Consider the following 22,234-nt stretch of genomic DNA (forward strand, 5'->3'; position numbering starts at 1 on the left):
AAAGTCTGTACAAACAAATATTAACAAGTATGAGATGTTAGCCTTCAGAATATCCTGGCAGAAGCTGCTTTACGCAGGTTACTTGGCTTCTTTCACTGCCACAATGCAAATCTGTGACTGGAACAATAGCCACATGATGCTTTATTTGATTTTCTGTGTGGGAAAGACAGTCCAAATGTGAATTAAAGTGGTGGGGAGAGCAAAGGGTACCATTGTCTGACAGCTGGTGTCCCAAATGCCCTGCTCAACTTCACTTGGTAACAACGTGTAACCTCTGAAAGGAGGACTCCCATCACTAGACCCATGTATAAAGAGAGGACATACTTATCAAAATCTGTCAGGATGGCTTTTCAGCAGAGAAATGACCCAAGAACAGCAGAAATCCTGATGATTCATTTGCTTTGGTTCTGTAAGCAATCCTGGAATTCACAGGCTGCTGCTACCTCATTAAGTTGGGAAAGCTCTGGGTGACCAGGAAAGTCTCCCACTGTGAATCTCAGGCTGTAGAGAAGCTGACATGGAAAGCTCATATTTCTTCAGGAAGCTGAGAAAAATCTAGATGTTCTGGTAAAGGTCTTTTTATTTACAGTATTCTTCTTTTTGTACATACCTATAGCAACATCAAAAATTATTCACAAAGTTTAACTAAATGTAAAAATGTTCTCATCCAACAGTTTGTCCTCTCTATACCTGTGGAAAATGTCAACTGTTCTCATGCAGCAACAAGATTGTCTGAGCATTGGTTTTTAGTTTTTCTGGCAGAATTTTAGGAAACCACTTCAAAATTTGTACAGAGATACTTTTACTCACCTTTTTTTTTGAACACCTGTAGGCACCAAAGTTCTATAGAATCAAACTCAGATTTGCTTTTAGAAATGTGAGTTGGGGAAGGATGAGAAGAGATACATAAGAATTCGAGCTCCTAAACACACACATAGGAGTGTAAATGGATCAGGGAGATGCCCACTGGACAGTTTTGCATTTACAATACCTGCCTCAGTTCAAGCAAAAATACATTTGATTGAATTTTATAACAAGACTTTGCTTCTGAGGTACTGAGATTTAACAAGTTCTCACATATTTTTACTTTCCCTTTTGTTCAACCCCCAAAGTCCATAATGAAACATTTGCAGAAGGACGTTAAAAATTGCCACTTACTGCAATGCTTGGGGGAAAAGTGTCAGGTGCTCACTTTTATTTGTCTTTGAGAGCAGAAGTTACATGAAATGCAGATATTCTCCTTTGCAACCAAGTGATAACAGTTATCTGATATACAACACATTCAAATTCCAGGCCAAACTGTGGTCATATTTTCTGACACAAAGAGTTACCTTGGAAAAAAAGTAAGGCTGTCATCACAATTTGACCTTCTGATTAGAAATAAAAGATTCAGATAATTATCAAAATTGGTTAGCAAAGTTACACACTTCTCTTATTGCTGCAGCCTTCCTGAAGCTCAGTGTAAGAGAAGAAGGATTTGGTTTAAGACATTGGCTGCAAACTCTAGTGCCTGTTAGTGCTATGTAAATACAGTGTCTGGATAGTCTGACTATGAACTATGGTCTAAACTGAAACCAGAAAGGAGACCTGGGCAGAGAGTCAGAACCCTGAACTGCCTGAGGAGACTGGGAAGCCACTGGGCTCTGCCATTCCAGCCTGACCTCACAGAGTCCCCTTCACTTGCACTCAGGTTTCCCCCTGCACACTTGCAGGCAGCATTTCAGGAACATCCGGACAATCCGGGCTTCTGGATGCAGTCACACCCCACCAGTTATCCAGCAATCTAAATCCATGCATGTGTGTATAGCTGCATATATACAGAAAAAACTGGAGCAATGTTACTGAGTATAAAACAAGACAGAACCCCCAGTTTTTCCATCCCTTCCCCAGCTTAATGCACCCAGTTGGTCATTTGTAGAACTTAATTGGAAGTCACTTAACTATTTGTGGAGATAAAGGATTCAAAACAAAAGCAATCCCTTAATCCTGCTTTCCAGCTCCTTCTAGTCTCTGGAAGGTGTAACTTCTGCAACACACTGTTTACTCCACTGATATCAGTGATCAACAAATCCTTCTGACCATGAATAAGCCAATCATTCAGCAATTAGCTGAGCAAGTTCCTGGCTGGCAAATCAAGAGCTTATTCCTGCTGATCTTGCAGCCACCTGCTCCTTTTTGAAAATCATCAGTCATGCTAACTCTGAAGTATGAGCTTGTTTTCTAAAAATGTAAAGAAACCCAAACCCAATCCAGTTGGCCCAATCTATGGATTTGAGCATGTCATCGATACTAGGTGACCTTGTATTGTGACAAAAAACTCTTGGACCTTGTCAGTACAGAATGTGCTCCTTGGAATTTGGAGTCTATTGTCTCCCTCTGTTTTTCTCTTTAAAAATGAAGTATAATGTAAGTTAAGCTGAAGTTCAGAAATGCATATATTTTACTTAAAAACATTCATCTCTTCAAAATTCAAAATAAACTTTATGGGATACAACAGTTTGGTTTTTTTTTTAAATAACATTTCATTCAAATGGTATATAATTCATTGAAGTATTCATACAGCAAACAATGGTTAACCCTTGAAAACCTGTAGAAAAAGATTTTCACACTAAAAAAAAAAAAAAAAAGGAAAACCAAAAGTGAGGTCTCACACCCACACACTCAGCCTGGCACACACACGCACTCGAGCACCCACACACCCACACAAGGCTGCAGCAAAAGCAGAGAATTGGAGGCCCAAAAGGAAAATGATGACTGATTGTTCTATCTGAGAGTCCAGGTAGCTCAGGAAAAAAAAACCCAAAAAAACCAAAACAACCCCCCCACCCCGAGTCCTCTGAGTAAAGAAACTACCTCAAGAAAATTCTCAAGTGCACTGGAGACCTGATCATTCAAACTGTTTCTGCAAAGCAGCTCCCTGCACCTGAGAAAAATGCAGCCCAAGGTGACTTGTGCAAATATAAGGAGTCAGGAGTATCTCCTGCTATTCCTTAAGTAGACATGAGGGGTGTCCATATATTCTATTAGTCTTTGATCATGCAAGGTACTGCTGGAGTGCTGTCTTCGCCCTGCAAGAAAGAACAACCCATTAATTACAGGAATCTGGCTTCAGCAGCAGCAGCAGCTTCATGGGCAGGCTCAGAATGTGCCAGCAGAGAGGGAGGAAGGATGGCTGAGGAAGTCTCCCTCACTTTGGAAGGATCTAACCCGTGGTGCAGAAATGCTCTGTGGGGGTTGTAACTGCTAAAGAATCCACCTGGCATCCAAGGATAACCTGATCCAGCCAAGCACACTGGATCCCAGCACAAACTGAGGCACTCCCAGCATAGTGCAGCTTGGGATGTGTGTTACACACACCTTCCAAAATCCCTTAAGAGCAGTTACTGAAGAGCAAGTGCTTTCTGTACTACAGATATACCATGGAAAGCAGGTCTTTGAGCTGAGAAATCAAGGAGTGTCAACTCAGAATATAGCAAAGGCACATTAGTCCTGTCAGGAATCCTGTAAGAACACTGGCCCCACCACAAACATACAGTGAGATGAGAGAGAGGAAGAAGCCAGTCTAATAATGCAATTTATGTAATCTAATATTGCACAATGTTTTTGTTAAAACAAAAACACCTCCCACCAGTCTGGGGTTACAGTTCCATCATCACATGGACTAATTCTGAGTTTCCTCCCACCTGAAGTGAGACATTTTGCTCTTCCTTTGCTCCCACTGCTCCCAACCTGCTACCATGACCTTAACAGACTTTTCCAGGACCTGATACAACTAATCAACATGGAAGATTATTTATTTGTTTCTTCTCAGCTTTCTGCTGTGATCACAAGGCATAATAGCTCATGGAGGGGGCTGGTGTAGCAGCAGTGGGATATTAAAATGTTCCTGATGATAATTTTCATGTCTAATACTCTGGCACAGATTTTAAGATGAGAAGCCCTAACTTTGCTACAAAGATGTCTAAGAACACTAGAGCATATTTCATAAAACAAAGAATACCAAATTTAATGTGTTTTAAAAATAACTGCCCAGTTTTGAGTTGTGTTGTCTGTGTGCAACATCTTTCAAAGATCATATTTTCTCCTTTGTGGAATAAATACTGGCTGTTGCTAACTGTAGGAGGGATAATTGTAAAAGGTTAACATAAAACCCCAGAAATTATCACTAACTTCTGGTTTTACATGTGTTTGGGAAGCAGCCAGAAGATCTGTGTTAATACTAACACAGGCAACAGCACAGGTGTGTGCAAAGTTACTGCTGGGCTTAATTAGTTCAAGATAATTTAATTGAGATTAACTGTGGTGATCCTGTATTATCTTCATACTCACTTGTCACACAGATTTGGATCTGAGGACTGACTCAGTTTATGTAGAATATCTACTACTCCCATGTCTCGGAGTTTGTCTTGGCGCTCCTGTGAACCTGCAACAGCAACAATCCCATTGTTTGCAGTGGCCCCAGCCCAAGGGTCTGCAGGACAGCAGAGAGGGGTGGGAGCAGGAACCAGCTGAAGGAGGGGTAAGGAGCCATGTCCAGCTACAGCACAGCCATGGAAAGATTCCCTCAAGTTCTCCCTGCTTCCCCAGGGAGCTCCAGCTTCTTTTGCTGTGCTCTGTGTTTGGAGCCAAGAACATCTTGAAGGCAAAAATCTTTATCCTAAGGTATCCTGACTTCAGCTGTTTTATTCTCATCTCTGATCTCACAGGATTTGGATGCAGCGAACATTCCCCTGAGCCTGACTTCTGCCCTCTCCTCCTCTCACCATATTTGCCTGTGCAGCACCATCCTTCAGCCCCCTCCTGGTAACCTCCCACTCTGCCAGGCCATGACTTCTCACCAAATGCCTTATCCATTGCTCCCATTTCCACCCTCAAGTCCTTTAGCTGGTTTCAGCCCAAGCCATTTAAATCAGCCACACTATGGAAAATTTCTTTGCCAGAAATCCCCTTCTTATCCATTTATTCTCTCCAGTGAACCTGTTCCCTCCAAAAATGAATTTCCATAGTCCCTTTATGATCTGGAAGCTCTTACAAGAATTCTCTTTGACCCCAGTAGTTTAGAGACTTCACAGAAATGCTACAGCTGAAAACCTCTCACTGTGTCTCTCCAGCTCCTGTTTATTGTCACTTTGTCCTCATGCCTCCCCCAGAAAGCTCTCTGCATCCTCCTCAGTGGCTTCTGACCACTCCCACATTCCATACTACACTTGTAATGATGTGTCCCATTATACTTTGGATCCCACTGCACTGTGCACTGCAAATAATTGATTACTATGCAACAAGAGCTTTTTGATCAGGATAGTAACTTGTCTGTGCATTAATAAGGAGGGTTTCTTACCTTCCTCTTCATTCCATATGAGATTAGATATACAGAACATGGCAGCAAGCTGTAGTTTAGCATTTGAATGACTCTAAATATAGAAAAATAGAACTCAAGTTTAGAAGAAGAAATTCAGAAATTCACAAAACTTGTATTTTGGCATTCATCATGCAATAAATAAGACAGCAAAGCTGGGATTAATTCTTATCTACAACTTCTTTCAAAGATAGGGCCATAATATAAGGCACTTGAGTAGTGGTCAATCACTTCCTTCCAAATGTTACTAACATCTTCAAGATATGCCTTTTCCAAGCTCATTAAATGTTTTCTATGTAGATGATGTCACTAATGTTTTTATAGGAAATAACCCCTGGATTTTCCTTTTAGTCAGTTCCTCTGTACACCTCTGCCATACAGAACTGTATTTATACCCCACTGGTTATATGGAAATTAAATGCACGATAGTGAATAATTCACGAAACAAAATCCTAAAGCATTTTCCTCTTTTCATTCCTAAAAAAGATCAACAGAAATCCTGTAAAAGAAATCCTCCCTACCATGTAGTATTTGATTTTCTGAAGGATGTCATCATTGGTCATAATCAGTTCTTTTGCTGTCGTGCCATCTGCTATATTGGCAAGGATACACAATGTCTGAAAGAGAGAAAAACTGGGAAGTTATTTGGCCCAGATCACATCCCATGACAGCTTCTCTGACAGCTCTGAACTTGGGACAAACAATTCCTTTAATTAGTTTTAATATCTGTAATCTGGAGTTTCCAGCTTGCGCACATCTAGGGCCAATGCCAAGGAATTACCAGCTGTGGGGAGCAGCCCTGGCCAAAACATTCATCACCATTTTAAAATGAAGAGCAGCACTCATTAATTCATTGCAAGGAACAACATTTTAAGTCTCTTACGGAAATCTGCAACATATAGCAAAGAATAAATGCCCTGGAATATAAAGCAGTCTGTTCTGTAGCAGTGGCTGGGAGGAAAGGAAAAAAAACAAACCCCAACCATTTCCACCTCATTCTTAAGGCCAGGAAAAGGAGAGACATGCCTTTCTGTTGATCTGGCAGAGGAGACATTTTGTTTTCAACAAGTCTAATCACAGTTGTCACCTGCAAAGGTATCTCCAGCTACTTCTGCAGCTGGTTATTTCTTCCAAATGAGAGGAACAATCCCACAGGATGCCCTTGAAGCACCCTGGCCCATGCTGGCACTACCTGCACAGAGATTTGACTGGCACAGCCCCTTCCCTGGCTCTCAGGGCCACCAGCAGATACTCCACAAGCTCTTTCCCAAAGAGCTCTGGAAGAACTTGAGCATCTTTTCTGGACACGTCGGGAGGACACAGGAGCATGATCAGCACTTGGATGCTGCTTGTGTCTAAGCTGCACTGCACTGTCAGCAGCTGCAGAGACTAATTACTTCCAAGCTGCTAATTACATCCTGATGAGGCTGGCAGTGACAGAGATGATCACTGTCCTGCTGCTAGCAGGGGCTCTGGTGCAGACAGGTAGTACTGGATCTTGAAATAAGAGCCAGCTGCACCACAGGGACCAAGTAAATGCTCGGTGGACACAGGCCCCAAAGCCCATATTCAGCCCCAGCCCTTTCCCAGAGCATTTCCTAGGTATGCTGGTTCTCCTGTGAAATAATTTGGATAGTTGTGGCAAGGTGAATAACCTACACCAATAAAGGCCATTCCTGTCACCACAGCTTATCAGGAAGACCTATTTAGAATGACACATGTGGTTAGTTCTCAGCTGTTTCAGACCCATGGTGTCACTAAACTTGCTAGCAAGAGTCTTTGGGGACTTCTTTTGCTAATTTTGCACTTAAATTGCCAAAGGAGGCCTACTGGCCTTCAGCCTGTTCTAAATTCTTCTCTGAACAGGGATTTAGACTAGCTCTACTCCTACACTCATTTCCCATGCTCTTGGCTACCCATATCTAACCCAAGCCAGAGCAATCCTCTGACACCTCCCACAGCTCCTTGCTGTCCCCAACCTTCCCCACCACGTCCCCTCATAGGAGGAAAGAACAAGGTTCTCCCACTACCTGTCTTGTCTGGCACAAGAGTTAACCAGCCAAATCCTGCCCATCTATCCTCCAACTGCTGCTTTAGCACCCCCACAGCAGCTGTCCTGGTACATTGGCTCCAGGATGCCATTCCCTGCTGGCCATCTCCTCTTTACCTTTCCCCTTGAGATTGCTTAAGTTTTAATTTGTCAGGCCAGGTCCCTCCCCACTTTTTCCTGGGCTCCACCAGGATGCTCTTTCCCCTGCTAGTGCTTCTCTTCTATTCCTACTGATTCCTTTCTGCCGTGCAATGGCTCCAATTTAATTCTTCTGCTCTCACATTTCTCCTCTTTGCCAAACCTACATTTGCAAAACCAATCTGAATGCAGTTCAAACATTTTTGAAACAATCCATTAGAAAGAAAAGCATTCTTGTGGGTACTGAAGTTATTAATCTGACAGATCTCAGTAAAATATTCACAGCACATCATAATCCCAAACAAAAATGACATGTTGTGAACAGTAAGCATTCTTTGCTAGCTTATATTTTATTCTGCCAAGACAACACAAAACAGAAAAGGTACCTGCTCTTTGACTTCTATATTGTGCTCCCCTTCCAGAATGAGGGTCACTGCTTGCATGATTTGCTTCCCATGAGTGCTCATTATGTGGTCTATGTGCTGCCAAAGCAAGGATGAAATACATTTAGTGTAACTCCCCAGACAAGGAAGGGACACTCCTGCTTGAATCACTCCAAGTAAGGAGTAGCAACACTGCACACAGAGCTCCCAAACCAAGAATTCATCACAGCAGAAACACTTCAGAACATCCTTCTTCATGTGGAGCCTGCTTTTGTCTGAGAGCATCATATGGGCCTTGGTGGTGCTTTCCCTGTCACCTGGAGAACAGACACTGCTGTCCCAGCTGCCAGGCTGAGGGCTGAACCCTGCTGACCCAGGCTCTAAATGTGTGATGCTGTAGTTAGAAACAACCACTTCTCTTCTGATAACCAGGGGGTAATAGAGAGGAGTGACAAAACTGATGTTTCTTCTCCGGTATTTGCTACTCTTGCAGGGACACTGTGCCCAGGTCCAACAGCCACATTTCCAAAGCCTTAAAGAGGACAGAGAAATAAGCCAGATGCATTGGTTATTGTCAGGGAAAACTGCCCTAGGTTCACAGGGTCACAGCTCAAAGGTCACTCGACGACAGACTATGAACACCTACACTAGAATAAAAGACAAAAGAGTGAGTTTTGGGTAGAGGGTGGAAATGGCTGGTTCTGGCTCTAAATCCTACCACAGGAAGCAGTTCCAGATGGAGAACACCTTAAGTGACAGTGAGAATTGTCAGGGTGAATTCAATGAATGACAGGCTATTAAGTATTTTTTCACACTAAGACAGAGCTAATTTTCTATCAAGGTTATTATGACTCAATGAGCAAAAATATCAGAAGATTGTTTATAGTGACCCTTTTCTCATAGAAACACAATATGTGATAAATGCACAGAGAGGCTTCATGCATTTTTTCCCCCTCAAAAATGTTGGCTTGCCAAATTCTTGCTGCATATTTTCCCTCTGTTCTTCACTGGGGATTACCCCTTTCTTTTCCTCCATTAATATCTCTTTCTCCCTGTCAAAAACAACTCCTGGACTTACATTTTCCAACCATTTTATTTCAGAGTGTAAAAATTAACACCTGCATTTTGTGAGTGCACAGTCCCACACCAAATTCACAAAGCCAGTACTATCTATGTAGATGGATAAGAACAGACATATTTCAAGTGCCAAGGAAGAAGAAAGACAGGTATCTTTAATATCTGGACCTTCCCAAACACTGACTCAATGGTGCAACCCTCAGTGTTTTTCTGGACAAGTTTCACAGAGAAACTGTAAAGAAAATAATGTTGCTAAGAGCTAAATGCAAAGGAATTGAACATGAAATGAAAATGTCTAACTCTGGTAATAATTACAGTTTCCATGGATGCAGAGGATTCGTTCAAATACTTTCTCAGACTGATTTGCACATTTTCTTACAGATATTTGAATAAATCCAAGTGGTGTTAAAACAGGGCAATGTCTTGCACAGACACACAGGAGTGGCTGCTTGTTTGATCAGCTTTCAGAAGAACTGCTTGCAGCTCTACTTACTGGGCGAGTGGAGAGAAGATTCCTGAGCAGTCCCAAGGTTTTCATCAGAACATTTACATCAGAATCAGAAAGCAACTGAAACAACTGCTCTGTGCTCAGACCTCGCAGGATGTCTGACTTGATCTTCTGTTCTGCTTGAAATGCCATATTCTGAAACAGACACACTTTTTAATGGATTCTTTTTACCTGGAAATCTGGGCTTTCACACTTTTAGTAGCTATAAGAATATATTCTTCCTAAATTAATCTTGAACAAAATCTGTAATTTATGAGCAACTGCTACACAGTGAGTTCAATTTCCACATTGTCTTACACTTGACCCGGTTATTACCTGCTTTTATTTGCCCCTTGGCATGCTACTGAGACTACTTAACTGCTTACCTGAATGATCTTAGCAACAAAATTAGTACCAGAACTGAAGATTTTTTTTTTACTTTATGGTCTAATGAATGAAGTATTCCAGGCCAACACTGTTTTTCCTCTGCAGTTTGGTGGAACAACAAGCCAGATTTCAGTTATGTCATTGTTAATAGCAACTGACAAGTTCTACAAGGTATGTTCCCAAACTTTTTAAGGCACAGAGCCACAAGTGGTATTTCATTGGTTCATTGGGGTGTCCTACTCACCATTAGAGCCCAAATGCCGTTCACTCGCAAGGCAAGATTTTCACTCTGGGTTAAACTACATAGAAGTTCTATGGCTCCTGATTCTAAAATAGGCTGAAAGAAGGAGGGAAAACCAGATCTTTACAACACTACTTAGACTAACTGCATATATGAAAATACTAACAATCTACTCCTTATATCTTATTCTTGAGCTTACAACATGTCCAGTGCACCCACATGAACCGGCCGTGCCACACCCCATATCCATGACCATTTAAAAGTAGGTTTTATGAAGAAAGTCAGGTCAAGGCAGCTGCCTTCTCCTATGTCTGCATTTGTGGAGACATGGATGCACACACATTTATATGTGTATATACATCATCTCATATTGCTGTGATATTACACACACATCTGTCACACCCCACAAACAAATGGGTTTTCCTAGCTTGGGACTGCCTTCCAAGAACAATCTTCCTTAAGTAAACACATGATTTTGGGTAATTAGAGGGATATATGTCACTGTTTAAAAAAGGTTAAGGACGATGAAAGCTATTTGACACCATGCTTGACATTGAATCTTTGTGTCCAGTAATCAAACCAAATTAAAAACTTCAGCATAATAAAGAAAACTGTAGACTTCTTGATTGAACTACAAAACCTTGTAATATGATCTTTAAATTACAGGAAAAATATCAATACATGCACTTTTCTTTCAGACTGATTAATGTAATGGAAGTGAGGCTTGGAACAACTGCTTTCCTCCTGAACTAAACTCACTGGTTCATCCAATGAAAGCAAGAATGTGTGGAAGGGGCTGGATGCTGCAGGAGCAGGCTCCTGAGCCTGCCAAGGATCTCACCACAGTGCCAGGGGCTGCTCTACAGCCACAGCACTGGAGCCATTCCCCAACTGGAATGAATGTCTCAGCTCTTCACAGGGTACAACACAGAGCCACTTCAGCTTTGCTCACTTACTGAAGTGACTGGTGGGTTACATACAATTTTCAAAATACTACGTGGAAGATATGTAAAAAAGATCAGATACCTTATAGAGGCTTTCAAATCTAGTACTTCTAAATATTCCTGCCCTTATAAAATCAATATTTTCTTTAGGCAATGATGCTTTTGCCATGAACCATGTGTCCTGACAGAAAACCCAGTATTTCACTCCAGTCTGAAGTGGAAACACTAAAAAAAAAAGCTAAATCCCAAAAATACCTAAAGTAAAAAAAAAAACCCAAAAAACTCAACCAAAAAAACAAAACCTACCAACCAAAAAAAAACCAACAGAAAACAAAGAATAAAAAACACAAAAAAAACCCCCACAAATAATGCACAAACACTTGACCTGCAGTCTGCTAAAAAAAGCCCCATGGCTGGCCTCCTGGCCAGTGAACTGTGCTTGGCATTATTTCAGTTAATTTGCTGTCTCAGATATGATTGAAACCACCAAGACCAACTGATAATTTGGTACTCCATAGACCTAACACACAGCACAATCTTGCAAATATTTTCTGTATTTAAAAAGTATTTTAGGCCTGGGGAATTGTTGCACTGCGGTGGAGTGTTGATTTGTGTGTATGATCTGTATGAAATACAGACTCTGCAGAATCAGATATCCTGTACTGTTCATCAGAGAACAATAAAAACACAAGACTCAGCCAAGCCAGCATTTTCAGCATTACAGTAGCAGTAATTCTCTAAGACAATGAATCACATTGCAAATTATCAGTGTGGTTTCTTCTTGTTTATGATCTTTTAAGATAACAGTATTTTACAAGTAAAAAGGAAATGACAAAACTTCATGTCTACTTCTTTTCTTTAGAGACCAAATTAACTGTCACAGCACTATAAGCAGATGATTTTTTTGTTCCCAAGCTATCAGGGGCACAGGCTCTGTAACATCACAGCTCCACATGTCACAAGCAATGGCTGCCAATTAACATGCCTTTTTATTAATGAAGCATTGTGTAATCTCACTTTAGTCCATTCCCTCTCCCTGCTGCTGGCTAAGTACTCACCTCCTTGCTTGGAGAGAATTCCAGAAGAAGATTGCATAGCGTGGAAGATGCTACTACAAGAATTTCATTTGGAGCATTCTGTAAAACCTGCAGGCACAGAGGGGAGAAAGAGGAATTCTGTTAGTGATAAAATTAAAAGATCACTAAAATGGAATACCTGGAATTATGTTGTAGCTGGATATTCCAGACTTCAGGAGGTGCTTCCATGCTAGCAATCTAGACCCAGACAATGATACACATCACAGGACAAGCTGGAGCAATGCATTCTTTCACAAAAGTCAGATTTGAGAGCTTTCAGTCCAATTTAGTAGAAATAAGTGGGGACAGGCCCTGCTCTGCAAAGGACACATATGCAGAGGAAGCTCCAGAAGGAGTCTCTGCAACCCCTCTGTACCTCGTGCTAAGCACAACAGAGCAAATTCTCTAAGGAGCATCCTCTCAGAGGAGCATAGCCTGAGACAAGTTATGGTCCCTTATCTCTTCCTGGATCTCCAGCAGATCAAAACACCAATTCCTAAACCAAACACGTTCCTCCCTTGCTCTCTACTGCCAACAACACCTTCTGTGCTCCAGCCACTTCACTTCTGAACAGTCAAGTCAAGCTCACTTCAGGAGATTCTTACGAGTGTTAATACTGCCCAAGCCTCCAGGTGTGCTAGCAGACTTGGTCTGTTCTGCATTTTCAAGGACTCAAAGATGTTGAAACTGAGAAACTGGTTTATTATCTGTGTTTATGATAGTGACATTACAGGATGAGAGATGACATATATCTTAGACACTTGAATCTCAGTCTAGTGGAAAATTGCACTATATGACAATGCATCTTTTTAAAGGTCTTTCTGAGGTCTTTGGTTTCAGCTATAGAATCTGCAATGAGATGTAAGAGGTAGAGAAAGGAGAAAGGACAGATCTAAATTCTATTGCAGTTCTCACAGACCAAGTCTGAACTGTGCCATCTAGCCTAAGTCAGACATTAAGGGATATGTAGTGTTTGTAGTTTCCTACAAGAATTGTAGGATTGAGAATAATTTAGCTTCACTAACTGATGATAAAAAAAACCCAAGAACAATAATGAAAAAAAGGAAACAAAAGGCCAACCAAAACCAAGCATGAATCACAGGCTTGCTGCTGTTGGCTTCTCTTAGGAGAAGGCCACGGGATTTTGATTTCTAGGTAATTTGTATCATGATTCTACAGCAAGGCATGCCAACTGAACAGACACCTTGTGTTCCTTGAATGGACCACAACACTCCACGCACAGAGAGCTGACTGCTCCTCACTTACCTTCATTAAAGGCTTCCATACAGCGTGATCCTGAAAACTTGTCCTGAGCTGCTGGACAGAACGGGACAAACTGTGCAAACATCTGGAATGGAAGAGAAATCTTCCCTGTGAGACATGCACACTCCCATGGACACTGCTGTACACACCCTGCTGCTCCACAAGGATTACTGAGCTGGGATGCAGCAAGGAGAAGGCTGGGAACAGCCAAGAGAAAACCCTGCACCAGCCCAGGATAACTGCCCCTCTCTCCCAGGAGGGCTCCCAACAGCAGAAGTGAGTTCAGAGCAGCTCCCAGACAGTTCTCCCAGGTGCAGCACGGGCTGTGACAGAGGTTCTGGAGAGGACAGGCTCACCTGACTGCAGCCAAGCGCACCTTGATGCTGGACTCGGACAGGCCGTTAACGATACGGTCCATCATGTTCTCGGTCTCAATGATCTGGGCAAAGAACTCAGGTCAGTGCACAGCTCAACAGCATTCATGGCTTGCTGGGGTTTTGGCTGCAGCATCTTCAATGTTACATACAAAAACTGCAGCTAAAACCAGCACACTACACTCTCTTGCCAGATTAAGTGGGAAGTTTTGTGTATCTACAGACAATTGGGAAATTTAAAAAATCTATATTTTATATTCCACTATGGCTTTTAGTTATCAAGCAACAAGAGGGTGATTTTTATATATAACTATCTACCTATCTATACACATACATATATATACACGGAAACAGATACAAGAATTACTCTTCATGTCATATAAAAACAGAAGTGAGCATTTGTGAGTGCACACAGCATATACAAACTTCAGATCAGAGACAGGTTGTAGAGCTGTGTGGATAAAAAATATCCAGTAGCTCACCTGCCATATTTAGACAGCACAAACACTTAAGACCAGTATAAAAGGGAGTTAGTACCCAGATGAATTATGGATTTTGCACAATAAATCAACTCTGGCATGTACACACCCACTGCTTATTAAAAGCTGCATAAAAGGAGGATCTTCACTGCTAACTAAAGCAACAAAAGAGGAGTTTATGGTGTTGAATTCTGGAGATCCTGAGTGGTTCCCCACTGATAAATCCTCCTGATGTTATCTTCTCACCCTGTGTTTTCCTGCCCCCTTCCTTCTGCTTTTCCCCTTTAACAAGCAAATAAACTCAAAAAAATCCTGCCTTCTGCACTTGCTACATGACAGTGCAAATTCATTATTAATTTTTAAAAAATTGCTCCTTCTAATTATTAATTTATCAAGCTCCCTCCACTTTCCACACATTAATTTTTAACTATGTGAGTGGCCCGAGCAACCAATCTATTTCCTGTAATGTTTGAACCACCAACTGCTTTGTTGTGACAGTGCAAGGCCTTGGTCACTTGAGAATTGGGAAACAAATTCTGACTTTGGTTCCCAGTATGAACAGACTTTCCAGATTGTTTTTTTTTTTAACATTTGTCTATTATCTTTCCCAGAACACAAGTTTCAGAAATTTCTCATATGCCACAACAATATTCCTTATGAGTAGCCAAGTACCAAAAATGTTGAAAGACAACTCCTTGTGCAAGTCTAGCTCATCACTGTGAAGATACTCACATAACTAAACTTTACTTTTATTATACTCCGATAGCAAGAAATTAATTTTTGTTCCAATTCCACGCAATCTGAAAGTTTATATTAATGAAGGAAAAAGGTCTCATTTCAACCTACTTACACCATAGCAGGGAAAACCACTGGGAAGGTGGGAACTGCTGCCTTCCAGCTGCCCCTGTGGCTGAGCAGTGGCCCAGCAGGCTCCCCAGGCTCACCTTTTTGCGGATGTCCTCGTCGTTAGCCCCCAGCGACGCATAGAGCTTGAAGGCGGCCTGGCGCAGCTCGTGGGCGTGCTTCAGGTCGTGGTCCAGCTGGGAAACACAGCACAGGCACCAGGCTCAGCCACCAAAGCAGCTGCAGTGTGATATTCTGATTTGTTCTATACTGGTGCTTTACCCACTCTGCCTGCCACCCCAGGGGCAGCCAGAAGCACAAAGTGCTGCTCCCTGAGCTCATGTCCCCATTTACCAGCTAAATGCAATAAGCAGAGTTAAGATATGGTTGATTTCTCTGCTGAGTTATAGAGAAGACAACTCTGTCTTCAATTTGAGGCCAAAAAAAGGTTAGGACTCTATCAAGATCCTATTCAGGTAAAAGCTATTCTTATCTCCTAACAGAAACTTAGAGGAACTAGCCAGAAGGAGTGAAAAAACTCACAGATAATCAGGACAAGTTTTATCAAGAGAACTGAAGCAAAACCAGGAGCCAAAGTTGGCCTCTAAATCTCAGGCCATATTAAGGAGGGTGAGGTTGGATATCAGGAACAGGTTCTTCCCTCAGAGGGTGCTGGGGCATTGTCCAGGCTCCCCAGGGAATGGGCACGGCCCCAAGGCTGCCAGAGCTCCAGGAGTGTTTGGACAACAATCTCAGGGATGCCCAAGGCGGGATTTTTGGGGTGTCTGTGCAGGGTGAGGAGCTGGACTAGATGATCCTTGGGGTCCCTTCCAGCTCAGGATATTCTGTGATTTTATGACAGTTAATGGGAACACTAAAGGCATCATAAAATAGTGGTGTTTGAGGTTGACCCTGCTTGGAACAGCAAATCTGGGCTCTCAAATCTCCTCATGTTCTCTTCTGAGAATAATTCCATGACTCTGACTATCCTCAAAACTCTGTACCAAAGCATTCTACAAAACAATGCAGTCTTCAAAGACTACACAAAATGCCAGGAAAATAACAGTATAAGGTAGAAAAGTGCTGAAATAAAAGAAATGTCAAAAATTAAGCTCTATGAGTAATTCTCTCCAGTGCAGCTATATTGGAGCAGAAGTATTAAATAACTGTCATAAATATTTTAAGCAGACAACTTCTCTGTTTGGCAGATTTCCTCGCTCACTCCTCACGTAGATTTACCTTACAGGGTGCAATTCCAAGCACTCTGTTCAAAGCCAGTACCCTGGATTCCCAGCTGGCTGCTTCTACAGACTTACTGCACACTCAGAGCACTGTCATAATATTTAGAATTGCACCACTCACTTTTGGAACCTGATCATATTTTTGATGCTACAGCCAACATCCATTACTCCTCAATAAACTACTAAACATCTTTTTGCTCAGTTTTTTTATACTGTAACTAATTTTTTTATGTTTCATTGGCATTTTTACAGAGCATTCAAGAGGCTCCCTATGCAGAATTATTCCCATTCTATAAGGGTCAGGGAAAAGAACCTGTCTCTTCAGAAAAAAAGCAAAGCTCTGTAATGTGTTTCTTCAGCTTCTTTCTAATAATCTGTCTCAGTAAGACTCCAAGGTACATCTGGTCTCTGTTTATCCAACATCTTGCAAGTGCAGATAACTCATAATATGAAACAGTGCAAAACATACACGTTTTTCTGCTTAAACACAAGAGAATCACCTCTGAATTTCAGATTGTCCAAAAACCTGACCTAAGAATTTAAAACAAATCTCTCTTCACATGGACTATTGTTTCTTATGAAGCTGAAATGTACTGGTTCCTGAAGGCAAGATGTTTAAACTTAGAGGATGGGAAAACCAGATATACACACTTTTGTGTGGTTAATGAAGTCTCCAAAGAGCAGTGACTGACACTTGGAGAGTACAAACATGAAGAATCAAGTCCTGCTGGACTTCTGGTCACCTTTCAATTGAGGACCTCAGGCATGAGGTTTAACCAGAATTAAAAAACCCCATCCTGAGCTGGTTTATTTCTGGTTCTGCCCTTTTCTCCAAGGTTGAGAGGCGGCTCAGGTAACGCACCCTTTTGATGTCAGTGATGGCACTGACGGAGCTGGGGTACTTGAAGTAGTCTGCCAGCATGACAATGAGGTGGTCGGTGATGCTGGCCATCCTCTGCAGCTCCACGTCTGTCTCAATCAGGTAGGCCAGAGTCTCTGCCCCCTCCACCCGCTCCTCCAGCAGTCTGTCCTTACTGCACATCCGAACCAAGCATGGCAGAGTCTGCAGAGATTTAAAAAAAAGGAGTTTCTAGTGCAGCTACATTGATAAAGGAACTCCAAAGAAATGAAGCAACTGTCCAACAGCAATGCTCTGCATTGTTCTTTAGATAAGAACTTGCACAGACACATATTTCAGTGGGTTCAAAGACTTCACACAAAGAGGAATTGTTCAGGCATTGCTAAGTGTACAATCGGCTACTTTCACACAACTTCTCACACAGCTAAAATCATGCAATGTTTGCAAGTGACTATAGACAAAGTCTAACAAAACCTTGTAAAAATTTTTTTTAAAAAACCCTCAAAGTTCATATTTTCACAGGCTTGTTCTTACAGCACACCAGAACCAAAAGTACCCAAGCTGCCCTCAAGAAGTACTTGACCCCTGCTGCCCTTCTGTGATCCAGGATTAACTAAGGACAATGGAGTCAGAAATAATCTCAGGGTTCCTTTCCCATACACTGGGTGCCTGGAGCAGAGGGCAAGGGAGGAATACTCCTCAGCAAGCAGCATATTTGATCAACCAGAAAAGAAGCTAACTTGGAGTCCATTCTGCCTTCCCTGACATCCCCCCTGCTGTGGTTACACCCACATGCCAACAGTTTTGTTCTTCCTTCTCTATTGAAACAGAAAAAGCAATCAAGTCTTTCTTTACCTGAAGCCAAATGAAAAGTACAGGCCAATTCTCCAAGAGCTGGGACTGCTCCCTCAAGCCTTCCCAAATATGAAAATTGACAATGAATAACACCAAGGTTTGTGCTTGTGCAACACCACCAAGTTCAACAGAATAACTCTAGTAAATGTTGCTCAGAGTTATGTTTTGGGGACCTGAAATAACATCTACCTATTGATTGTTCAAATGATTAAATAGATAAATACCTTATCTCCATTGCACAGGAAGTAGGACTTGCCTATATATTTTAGAAAGCTGGATGCCACCTCAAAGATTATCACTGAGCTGGTGAATCCTGCAGCTAATCCAGTGAGCCAAAGCACTCCCTTGTGCATACCTGGCCTTGAGGCAGCAGGGAAGACTGTACATAGGCTCCCAAAAAATTACACTCATGTGGAGTGAGAAAGAAAAGAATTCCATGTCTAAATCACAAAGACAACGTACTTCTTAATTCTTTCCACAGTCAAATGGCCTGAAATGAGCTATTTCTTGGAATTCAAGGGCTGGGCATTGTTAAGTCACTGGCTGCATGCACCCAAGAAACATAGATCTCATGTTTTTCAACACTCAGCAATTCCATCTGCTTAAAAACAGAAGCAAGAATTCTGTTTCATTGGACCTACAAGTCAGTAGAGTGCAATTAATGCAGAAGAGTAGGGGGCTGTGTAGGGGTGCAAGATGGAAAGCTACAATGCACACCTGGCCAGCAGATAAAAGTCTGGAAATGGACTGTAAAGATGGAATATCTAATTTCCATGGTATGGCTGGGATGTATCTGGGTTATCTGGACAGTTTCATTAGTAGGATTCCAGGGATATCATTTCCCTTCCCATCAAATCCATTATTTATCAGCCTTCCCTGCCCTTCTCAAGGGATTTTATTTTCTCCCCATGTTGCAGGCCAACCCACTACTCAAACTGAGCAACAAAAGTGAATTAAAACCATTTTGCAAACACACATTCTTGACTGGCCCCCAAATGCAGAAAGTTTGATAGCAAAGGGGTCAATAATTCCTGAATGCCAACAGGGCCATCACTTCAGTTCAGTAGAGGTCAAAGGATTTGTGGCTGGATTAAGCACTGGGACACTGTTATCTTGCAAGTATGAGCTCCTGGAGGAGGAATCACTGAGGTGGTTTGAACAAGGCAAAGGTTCTGTGTCTTCCTTCTCCCCTCATTCTTTTGTCTCCTCTCAAGTACTACAACACATTTAATTCCACAGCCCCAACATGGATTTGTGCTGAAGCAGCTTCCACAAAGAAAAAATGCTGCTTTTGCTGTGAGCTGACCCAAGCACATCCCTTTGCAAAGGTTTGAAAGGAAAGGCTTTCCACAGGGCCCACGTGGCCCAGCACGTGCAGCTCCACAGGGCAGGGTCCAGCTCCCAGCAATGACCTGCCACTGCCAGCAGACCCTGCTCCTGTGCCAGGGCAGAACAGCTCTGGAACATGCACATCCTGCCCAGGGTGCAGCCCAATGTGGGGGATTCATGAAGGGAAGACAAAGAAGAAAGAGGTTTGCAGGAGAGATGGGTTGAGAGAAGGGAACTGGTAACCCCCAGTTTGCAAGAATTGTAGGGAGAAAGAGCAGAGAATTGGAGCATCAGTTTGGAACAAAGCTACAGAGAACGACAAAGGAGAATGATGCAGCTTGGCTTTCTCAGCTGTGCAGTACCAGGTGCCTGTGCAGAACAGATGCACACTGGAATGAACAGTACATTGCACTTGCACAAAAAGATAGAAGGAGTGGGCCTTTGTATCAGCCGACATGTAGATTTTTAATCTATCATTACTTGGAAACAAAGGGAAACCAGGGAACTATTTTTTTTAATTAAAAAAAAAAAGTCAGGAGAACTTGGTTGTTTGCAATCTTTAGTGTAACAGATTTTGTGCTACCTTTTATATGAGAAAATAAAACCAGTATAGACCTACATGAGAAAACCTTTTGAACAGAGAACTATTTAAGCAGCTGTCGTGGCCAGCACAAAAAGAATTATTCTACATTTACAAGGTGGTTGAAGCAGGACACAGCTCACCTTCAGAACGATGCAGGGATCGTCCGTCCGTATTGCTCCGGCTCTGCACATGGAAGTAAGGCTGCAACAACACAACAAGACACAGTCACCTACTATGGCTTTGGTGCACTTCAGCTGCTGCAGAAATCTGTCCTAGTGAAACACCCTCCAGTGTTTGATTTAAATACATCAGAGCTTACTAAGCCTGGGCACACAGACTCCTCCAGGTGCACTTTCTGGCAGGTTTGCAATGCAGGACCCCTGATCAATACACACAGCACACACTGGCCACAAAGGGTCACAGCACCATCCTGACTGAGCCCCACACCCAAAAAGAACAACCTGAACTAAGCAAAGGTAAACACACCCAGACCTTCCTGTGAGTACCTGCCCCTAGGGTGTGCAGCCATCAGGAGAGAACCAGCACAGGAACACAGCCTGACAGCTCAGGCACAGACACCCAGGCCCTGCCCCAGCCCAAGAGAGGTGGAATTGCTGTGCTGCCTATCCACAGACAGGGCTTTACACTCTGCAGGAATCAGCACACCCTCACTAACAATGAACCTAGCCAAGGCTCTCACACTGCACCAAGTCAGCATTTGTTCCTTATTAGACAACAGCTCACAGTGGATATGACAACCACAAGGTCTCACCAGCACACAGCATCAGACAAATTCCAAGTTCTTTGTTAATGTACTTGTAAAGTGCCCCAAACAGAAATGCAAAATAGTCCACCTAAGAAAAAAAGGTGTTTTACTTTGAAGTGGTTTCATTTTTACCTGCTCTGCTACAAGCCAGTGGAATGGAGCTGGAGAGGAACTGCTGTGCACCAGTATCTCTTGTTTTAGCTTCTGAACTAACCATTTGAACTCACTTTTATCATGCCACAGTGGAGGTTAAAAAATGCAACTGCATTTCAGTAAAGATAACTTAAAACTAACATGTCTGGACCCTCATTTGGGCAGGGTGAAGCTGTACACAGGGTCAATCAGAACTGCTCAGCTAAGGAACAGCAATATGCTCATATAACCATGGTGTGTTTCACCACATCCCTGAGCATCTTCCAAGGGCCCAGAGTGAATTCCTCCACCTCCTAGAGGCAACAACACTGATCCTCATTCTGAATACAGCCACAGCTAAAAATCCCACAATCAGAACTCTTTTAATACATTATTTCTCAGAAAGTAAGAGCAAAGACTTGAATGTTAGCACAGAGATCATCTGCTAAACTTTTACTGCCCAAGCCTTGCAGCTGACAGCAGGAAACTCATTTTCACACCTGCACAGTCAGGAGGAAAGCACCAATCCTGCAGCTGCCATTTAGTCTGGTGAGATCCTATTTGTCAGGCAAAGTAGCTCTATTTCAGCAATGAAAGAAAGTAGTTTTTGACTTAAGGTAACATAGGCTTGGCTTAGATTGAAGCAATTATGGTGATTTCAGCAGGAAAGGTTACTGCTACACTTGCAGCTGCAGAGCACTCTCCCAAGGAGCATCCTAATCTTCCCTCTGCCCCAACACTGCTGCTCAAGGGAAGGATCTTTGCTCCATTTCAATCAAGAGGTATTACCCTGAATCCTCCAAGTCTACTTCGAATGTTGAGGGAATAGAAAGGGAGGTTCTTAAAGTAGTCTTGTATGCCACTCCAGATTCAAATAGAAATTATAGAGAAAGTTCTTCTAGATCCGCATTCCAAAGAGTCTAATGACAAATCAGAGGAACTGCAGATTATCTGACTGAAGCTGGCAAGGTAGGAGTGAAATCTAATTTACAAAAAAAAAAAATATGATCTGTGACAATTTCACCTACTACTCTCATTAGGAAAAAGGAAGAGAGAGTCTCACTTGGAGGCAATCAGGTAGGGGATGGACCTACAGAAGAAAAACCACTAGGGCTTTGCAAACTCCAGGACTGCTGTAAAAATGAGAGCCCTAAGAAGGATGAGTGCCTGTGGACTAATTGGGAGAAAGCCAATCTGAAATTCAAGGTACTGGTTTGTCTGCCATTTCCCTGCAATTTTCTTTTGCTGCTTTTCACCACATCACTTTCTTTCATGCTTTCAAAGGTCCAGATGAGCAAAAGTACTGCAAAGCAACAGTAAAAGATGGGTACCCAGTTCATTCAATCAGCAAAGAACACCAGTACACCTGGA

At 42.3% G+C, this 22,234-nt stretch overlaps 1 protein-coding gene across 7 annotated transcripts in view; it reads right to left on the bottom strand.

Moving 5' to 3' along the window:
• Positions 1-562: 562 nt before the first annotated feature.
• Positions 563-22,234, bottom strand: part of ARMC8 (armadillo repeat containing 8) — a 62,104-nt gene continuing 40,432 nt past the window's right edge. For all 7 annotated transcript variants that reach the window (XM_021537172.2, XM_021537170.2, XM_021537169.2 and 4 more), the window contains 13 exons: positions 20,106-20,166; positions 17,202-17,402; positions 15,200-15,295; positions 13,759-13,841; positions 13,406-13,487; positions 12,122-12,208; positions 10,123-10,215; positions 9,498-9,647; positions 7,931-8,026; positions 5,878-5,973; positions 5,339-5,411; positions 4,330-4,423; positions 563-3,068 (listed from right to left, as the gene is read on the bottom strand). In XM_021537172.2, the coding sequence (XP_021392847.1) occupies positions 3,035-3,068; positions 4,330-4,423; positions 5,339-5,411; positions 5,878-5,973; positions 7,931-8,026; positions 9,498-9,647; positions 10,123-10,215; positions 12,122-12,208; positions 13,406-13,487; positions 13,759-13,841; positions 15,200-15,295; positions 17,202-17,402; positions 20,106-20,166 (1,246 nt within the window). In that variant the 3' untranslated portion in view covers positions 563-3,034. The remainder of the gene's footprint in view (positions 3,069-4,329; positions 4,424-5,338; positions 5,412-5,877; positions 5,974-7,930; positions 8,027-9,497; positions 9,648-10,122; positions 10,216-12,121; positions 12,209-13,405; positions 13,488-13,758; positions 13,842-15,199; positions 15,296-17,201; positions 17,403-20,105; positions 20,167-22,234) is intronic.

The sequence above is a fragment of the Lonchura striata genome, chromosome 10 (genome assembly GCF_046129695.1).
Source record: "Lonchura striata isolate bLonStr1 chromosome 10, bLonStr1.mat, whole genome shotgun sequence".
NCBI classification, from domain to species: domain Eukaryota; kingdom Metazoa; phylum Chordata; class Aves; order Passeriformes; family Estrildidae; genus Lonchura; species Lonchura striata.